The 8,147-nt window shown below is 47.9% G+C and overlaps 1 protein-coding gene across 1 annotated transcript; it reads right to left on the reverse strand.

Annotated features, from left to right (window-relative positions):
- Window positions 1-636: 636 nt before the first annotated feature.
- On the reverse strand, window positions 637-3,470 carry LOC123443218 (mitochondrial arginine transporter BAC2). Its single transcript, XM_045119526.1, has 2 exons — window positions 2,518-3,470; window positions 637-1,713 (listed from the first exon to the last, which is right to left on the reverse strand). The coding sequence occupies exons 1-2, from the start codon at window positions 2,791-2,793 to the stop codon at window positions 1,015-1,017; spliced, it is 975 nt and encodes a 324-aa protein (XP_044975461.1). The 5' UTR covers window positions 2,794-3,470; the 3' UTR covers window positions 637-1,014.
- Window positions 3,471-8,147: the final 4,677 nt, after the last annotated feature.

Consider the following 8,147-nt stretch of genomic DNA (forward strand, 5'->3'; position numbering starts at 1 on the left):
GAGGCTTATGTTTTTCTCCTCCGACGAATGCTTCGGCGATGACGGTGGCGGGATTCTTTGACGATGATGATGTAAATTTCTTTGTGTGTTGTCTCTTTGGACCGTTTTAAAAGGGAAGCCATGTATGTTGTATGTTGCTACTATTATGAATAAATACATGATTGTTCTTAAAAAAAAGTCTAAATAAATAAATTTAATTTGTCTTCTAAAATTATCTGGATAGGAAACAGTTCATGCGAGCTTGTTAAGCCAGCAAAAGAACTGGGTCTTACACATGGGGTTCTCCTCTGGCAGGGATCCAGGAGACCGGGACCTCAAATCAGCGATATCCCATCTGGAATCGGAATCTACACCTGTTTGGCTGTGGTAAAATGCACGGAATCTACCGCAAGTAGTGGCGCAGGATTCCACACAAATGGCAATTCTGTATCGTCCACAAGTGCTCCGTAGAAAGCTAATCCGTTTTTGCCCTCTTCCTGTGAAAACTAGCCCTTCTTTTCTTGCCACTGAGAGCTACCAGGAAAAATCTGCATTTCCATGCATCACTTGCACTGTCGCGCTCGTGTTTACAAGGGAATTCATGACTCTGAGCCATCCACGCAACGTGAGCAAAGCATATACATGGGATCCCATGGCTGAGCAAGTAGAACAAGTAGACAGGAGTATCAGAACATTATCTCCCGTCAGACAAGAATTCTCATCGAAATTCATTGGTCCGAGAGTCATGGTCTTCAATGATTTTCTTGTAAATACAGTATGTAATAGCATCTCTCCAGACATTGGGAGAATTGATCGTCGTCGTCAACAAGCACACCTGTAGTGCAAATCTGTAAATTCTGAAGCAACTAATAACTACTACGCTCTGAAAACCACACCTCTTGTTGTAAATGGTATGATCCCCACGACCGATTCCAGTCCCATGGATTACTAGCCTATGTACAACGCCGCGGACGTGCGCATGGCATGCCGCTGCGGGCAACTCCACTGCTGCAAATGGATGGATTCGCATTCGCATCAATGATCATGGCACTTCATCTCCTCCATTACCAGCGTCTGGCGGCCGTTGTTGCGCACCAAGAAGCGCAGGGCCAGCTCATATGCCGAGAAGATGGCGCCGTTGACGACGAACGCCCGAGCCACGGCCGTGCCAAGGCCGCGCCACAGCACCGGGAACCCCTCCTCCCTCACGCTCTTCCGGAAGCAGTCGGCGACGCCGCGGTACCTCGGCGACGGCGGGTGCGTCTGCGTCTGCGCCTGCAGCCGCGACTTCACCACGTCCAGCGGGTAGCAGCAGACCCAGCTGGCGACCCCCGCGAGGCCGCCGGACACGAGCATCGTGGCGAGGCTCTCCTGCCCCGTGCGCCGGCAGCCCGGGTGCAGCCGCTCCCGCGCGTACTCGTACGTCCAGAAGTAGACGCCATGCGACGGCGCGTCCCGGAGCGCGGTCACCGTTAGCCCCCGGTATATGCCGTGCATGCCCTCCCTCCGCATGATGTCCCGGGCCATGTCTACCGGCCCGCGGTGCTTCTGGCCGGCTTCCTCCAGCTGCAGCCTGATCTTGATGAGCTCGACGGGGGACAGGATCAGCGTCTGCAGGGCTCCGGTGCCCACGCCGGCGAGTGCCACGCTTGTGTAGGAGGGAGGCTCGGAGGTGGACATCCGTCGGTCCAGCGACCGCGAGAGGATCGCGTAGACTTGGAACACCATTGCATTCTGCGAGGAAATATTTGGAACTCAGCTTCTGATACGATTCTACCGAAAATACACGGCACGGGCACTTATGTTCAACTGCAGGCTTGCAAATGCCATTGTCCAACAAATGGCCACCAATGGCCAATGTTAGGCAGCATCGTACGTTACGACGCAAGCCTACTCACGAGCAAACATGAAACGTGTGCATCGTCGTACGTTACAAGTTACAACGTCTATTGCTGAGCACAACTTCACAGAGTAGTAGGCCGCCACACCATGTGAACCACCAGAATGAGCGCGACGCAACGATACAGTACACTGAAGCAAAAAACATGTGAAAGGCTTTTCGCTCATCTAAGCTTCCAGCACGTCGGATCAGTCGAGGCCAACTTTACCCTACGTCAATAAGTTCATTGAACATTTTGAACACGTTTTCCCCTTCCATTTTACTTCTTATCCAGTGCTATCCTACGGAAACAGGTATTACTGTAGTAAATAAAAGGAAGTAAAGGCAGAGGATGCAAAATTATATACGTACAGACTTCAAATGCGACAAGCAAGGGGAAAAAACAAATGATCTTTTTGTAGTAGCTCGTAAAGTGACGCCGTCCTACAATGGCTACCTCATTTACTTAGTCGTGTCATAGATTTTCATGTCGTGTATCTGTTTGGACAATCTTTTTCCTCGAAAACGATATTTATAAAGCAAACTTAAATTGGAAAAAAGGAAGACGTGACCAAAGAACTCACGATCTCGTGGAGTCCACACGCCGGCCTGCCTTAGTTGCGTGAAACATTTTACGTTGCTAAAACTGGGTGGCTCACCTGGAAGGCGACGGAGGCGAGGGGCGCGCCCATGCCGCGGTAGAGCGCGGCGGGCCCCTCGGCGCGGAGGATGCCGCGCAGCAGCGCGACGGCGGAGGGCGGGCGCGCCACCCGCGCGGCGGTGATCCCGGGGCTCATAGGCCGCGGCGGCTGCTGCAGGCGGATGCGGAGCGTGTCGAGCGGGTGGCCCGCCAGCACGCCGGCCATGCCGCCGACGCCTCCGGCCACGAACTCATTTCCGCCGCTGGTCGCCAAGAACTCGGGCCAGAACTCCATCGACACGGCCCGGCGAAACGACGACGACGACGACCATCCACGGACCAGACCACCGCCCCCCTGGAATCGGCGCCCTCGCGCGGGGAAATGGATCGGACGGTATATACTGGCAGGATCGGCCGGCCAAAAAAAGCAGCCGGATCCCCCGCTTCCCTTTTGGTGCCGATTCCAAAAGCGGAAAAGGACTATCCGCACGGACTCGCTGGAGAGCAGGGGTGGAACCGAGGAACACGGACGGCCGGCCTGACGTGCGGCGGTGGGTGAAGCGAACGCTTTCCGCGTGGGTGGATTGGTTGGGCACGGGCGGCAATGGCACGGCGGCAGGAGGAGGAGGAGGAGGAGGAGGAGAGGGAGGAGAGAAGAGAGGACATGTACTTGGAGAGGGATGGCGGATGGCGGTATTTGTGGGCGGGGGGAGTGAGAGCGAAGAAAACGGACAAGCGCTCTCTTCCCGAGCGTCCGTCCCAACCTGAATACGTTGCTGCTCTGCTCTGCTTGCCTAGTGCTAGTGGAGTGAAGTATTTGCCGAGGCTTGCGTATGGGGCAGGCAGGCGCAGGCCGAACCGTCTTATTTCCCCATGACGTGCGAGTGGAGTTAATTGCAAAAGAGTATCATAATTCGGGCTGTATTCATAAATTTGTGTTATCTTTAAAACTTTTTGCAAATACGTATCAAGATACAGGCAGTATGTTGTAATCCTTGTATTTCTACGTATAGATGCCCTTTCTGACAGATATGGCCCATCGGTCAGTCCCTTACAGAAAAAACCGGCCCGGACCGCTGCGGATGGGGGGAAACCGGTTCTCTCCCTCTCAATGCGGCTCGGATCGGCTGGGGGGAAACCCCGCTCGCACTTGCATCTCTTTCCCAGCCCGACTCCCTCTCCTCTCTCCGGCGCTTCTTCGCCGTGTCCGTCGTCTTTGCCGTCGGCGCCCCGCCATGGAGTATGAGGAGGAAAGCAACGACGACGACAGCCAGGACTACTCCCACATGCTCTGTGAAAACAGTCAGGACGACGAGAAGTACGAGGTGAATGCTCGCAGCTAGGGTTAGGGTTCTAGCCGGGTGCATTTGGGGATTTAGTGTTTTGGGGTTAGGGTTCTAGTCTGGTTTGGGGATTAGGGTTCTATTCTGATAGGGGTTAGGGTTGTAGTCTGGTTAGGGTTAGTGTTCTAGGCTGCTGCATCTGGGGATTTAGTGTTGGGGTTAGGGTTTCTAGTCTGGTTTGGGGTTTAGGGGATTTGGTGATTATTGTTTAGTCTGGTAGGGGTTAGGGTTCTAGTCTGGTTAGGGTCAGGGTTAATGTTCTAGCCTGCTGCATTTGGGGATTTACGGTTTTTCTCAGTCCTGATTTTTGCACGCTTTAGGTTCCTGATAGTATTGAAGACGAGGATTACACAGGGCTTGAGTTGGAGCTTATGGTTTTCTGCGGAAAGCATGGCAAAGCAACAGAGAGATTGGTAGCTTTTGAAGGAACCAGCACTGGCAGGAGGTTCTTGGCATGTGCGGAGCAGGTATGGATTAGTGCCATTTTGTTTAATAGAATTGTTAGTAAATATTGCACAGTTAGAATTGTTAGTAAATATTGCACAGTTAGAATTGTTTAATAGAATGACTGACTAATAGAATTGTTAGTAAATATTGCACATTTCTATTTATCACCTTCAAAGTTAATATGTTATGCTCACTATGCTTTGTGTATTGTTTAATTTACAGGGAGCTGATACTGTGGATTTGTTGAATGGGTTGATCCATATTGGCCTATACCAATGCAGAATGCCTTGTTGAAGCTTTGGCAAATGTATGAAGATGCCAAAGCTTACAGGAGGAGTGACAATCTGAATAGTGTACTCACAATTCAGACTTTGACATGTGAGAAGAAGAGTCTTGAAGATAAATTTCAGGAACTAGCTAAACATGTGGACACCCTTTTTCAGGCCCAAGAAACTAGGACTAAAGAGCATTTGTATGTGGTCAGGGAGTACAAAAAAGAATTTGAAGGGCGGAAGGCAGAGATAGCAAGGAAAGAGGGAGAGAACCAGAAGCTGAATGAGAAGTATGTCATTCTTCATAACCTTTCAAAAGCTCAAGGGAAAATGATCCAAAATCTGAAGTGCAACCATTTGAAAGAAAAGGAGAGGCTGATTGAAGAGAGGAGGAACATGCAGTTGCAGATCAGTCACCTACACGAGGTACTAGCCAATTCAGAAGCAGAAATCACTTATGAAGTGACCAAGTTGAAGAATGAACTTGCTTGTATGACAATTTCAAATGAGAAGCTCACTGAAGAAGTTGCGAGCAACTCAAGTTGGAACCGGCTGCTCAATGAAAAGATGAAGTGATAAGATGAATGAATGAGTCATTTTGTTGTTTGACTTATGTTGAGTTATGTTGTTGTTGCCTTATGACTTATGTTTAGTTATGTTGTTATTACTTCTATGACTTATGTTTGACTTATGTTGAGTTATGTTGTTGTTGCTTTTATGACTTATGTTGTTCAATGAATGAGTTATTTGTTATGTTGGAATCAGCTCCTCAATGAATGAGTTATGTTGTTGTTGCTTCTGAAATGTTGGAACTTGGTGGAACTTTTTATCCACTCACATTTGAGTAAATTTCAGTATATATCCAGTCACACTGCAATGAAATTATAAGGTCATATTGTTTTGTTGGAGTGCTAAGTTCATTGGGCTATAAAAAATATAAATATTTGTTAATTTTATTCATTTAGTTTTAAAAAATGCAAGTCAAACAAGAAAATTAACTTGTGATACTAGTATGTTCTTTTGTAAATCTCCCCAAAATTCTGCAACTGCTGGGGCAGGTACCTGTGCTAATTAACAGTTTCAGCATCACAACATCACAGTTTCAGCATCACAGCATCACAGTTTGAGCATCACAGCACCATAGCATCACAATTTCAGCATCACAGCTCAATCACACAAAACAGTTCCCAAAGAGACAGGACCCAGGGTGCATTTAACTTGAAATTCTGCGCCAAAAAACATTCAAGTTCCACAACAGAACATACCAAGCTCATATGTTCACCACTAGCATTGAAACTACTATCACCTAGTTCCTTATAACATTACTGCCAAATTCTACTATTATAACATTACTGTCACCTAGTTCATATGTTACCACTAGCATTGAAATAACTAGCCCATCCAGTATTGGCAGAAGTAGAAGCACTAGCAGGTCTTGGGGCTGAGAAACCTCTTCCAGCACCTCTTCCAGCACCAGCAACTCCAGCTCCTCTTCCAGCTCCAGCTCCTCTTCCAGCACCAGCAACTCCTCTTCCATCACCTCTTCCAGATGGAGCAAGTGCAGTTCTTGCAGGAGCAGGAGCAGGAGCAGTTCTTGCAGGTGCACGTGCATTTCTTGCAGGTGCCTATCAAATAAAGAGGGAAACAGATCATGCAATATATATGTCAAGTGCAAAATAGAAATTCTGGTTTCAAGTGCAAAATAGAAATATAAGAACAAACAAAGTAAAGAAAAGTGTTACCACATGTTTGTTTTTCCTCAAAACCAATTCTGGTTTCAAGTCTTTCTTGCACCTGGTGTATCTATGACCTTGGAGTCCACAATTGCTACATGTTATTGTACCCAATCTTGAGGTATCCTTAGGCTTTGGCACTTCAAATATTCCCTTTGCCCTCTTCTCTTTCTTTCTGCCTTTCTTAATTTTAAATTGTCACGCCCAAGATGCGACCCTATCCTCAATTTGGCACGAAGGCCTCGTCAGGGATAGAAGCGCATCTCGTCGTGTCGCAAGAATGGATATCGTTACAAGTACATGTACTGAAAAGAAAAGATATATAAAGAGTTGGCTTACACTCGCCACAAGCTACATAAAAGTCACATCAGTACATTACTTAATCATCAAGAGTAAGAGCTGGGTCCGACTACGGACGAAAACAAACGACAAAAGAAGAACGACGTCCATCCTTGCTATCCCAGGCTGCCGGCCTGGAACCCATCCTAGATCGATGAAGAAGAAGAAGAAGAAGCAACTCCAAATGAACAATCAACGCGCTCGCGTCAAGTAACCCCTACATGTACCTGCAACTGGTGTTATAGTAATCTGTGAGCCACAGGGGACTCAGCAATCTCATTTCCAAAGGTATCAAGGCTAGCAAAGCTTAATGGGTGAGGTAAGGTTAAGTGGTGAGGTTGCAGCAACGGCTAAGCATATGTTTGGTGGCTAAACTTACGAGTACCAGAAATAAGAGGGGGAAGATCTACGCATAACGGACGTGAACTACAGATGATCAAATGAATGATCCTGAACACCTACCTACGTCAGACATAACCCCACCGTGTCCTCGATCGGAGAAGGAACTCACGAAAGAGACAGTCACGGTTACGCACACAGTTGGCATGTTTTAATTAAGTTAACTTCAAGTTATCTAGAACCAGTGTTAAACAAAGTTTCCACGTTGCCACATAACCGCGGGCACGCCTTTCCGAAAGATTTAACCCTGCAGGGGTGCTCCAACTAGTCCATCACAAATTACCACAAGCCGCATAGAAATCCTCAATCACGAAACTCGTGATCTCGTCGGATTCCCTAGTGGAAAACCTCAACTCTGAGATTACCCAAAGCATCACCGGAATCCCGATGCACAAGATGTCTCGTCAAAGGTAAAACTAATCCAGCAAGGCCGCCCGGCGTGTCGACGATCCCGATAGGAGCCGCGTATCTCGTTCTCAGGACACGACGGATAAGCACAGCGTACGGTGGCCTGATAGAAATCTCCCGAGTTGCCCCGGGTTAGCCCCGCAAACGGCTCTAGTTTTGGACCAGCACCAACAACACTGGCCCCCCTGTATTATGTAGAATTACTCCTCGGGTAGCGCTAACTCCCTATGCATTTCAATATTATCAAGTTATTATGTTGGGCAAATGTAGTACCAATGTTGGGCCTTGCCACACCAGCTTTAATCTAAAACGAATTATCAAGGGGGTCCCCATAACAACCCCGATCGTGTTAGGAGCGCACAATTATGGAACATAACACCGGTAGCCGAAACTAAGGGGACAAAGGTGGAACAAAACACCAGGCTAGAAAGGACGAGCCTTCCACCTTTTACCAAGTATATAGGTGCATTAAATTAAATAGCATTAAATATGGTGATAAGACAAGGGACCCATGTTATCACATGGAAGCAACTGCACCTGCAACTAGCAACGCTAACAACATGGTTAAGCAAGCGGTAACATAGCCAATCAGTGGTTTGCTTGGTCGAACAGGTTGAAGGTAATCATGGCATTGTTGAGAGGCTGGTATTTATCAGGTGGTGGGTAACGAGACATAATAGAAAGCATCGAAATAACTAGCATGGCAAT

This window comes from Hordeum vulgare, chromosome 3H (assembly GCF_904849725.1).
Source record: "Hordeum vulgare subsp. vulgare chromosome 3H, MorexV3_pseudomolecules_assembly, whole genome shotgun sequence".
Taxonomy (NCBI): domain Eukaryota; kingdom Viridiplantae; phylum Streptophyta; class Magnoliopsida; order Poales; family Poaceae; genus Hordeum; species Hordeum vulgare.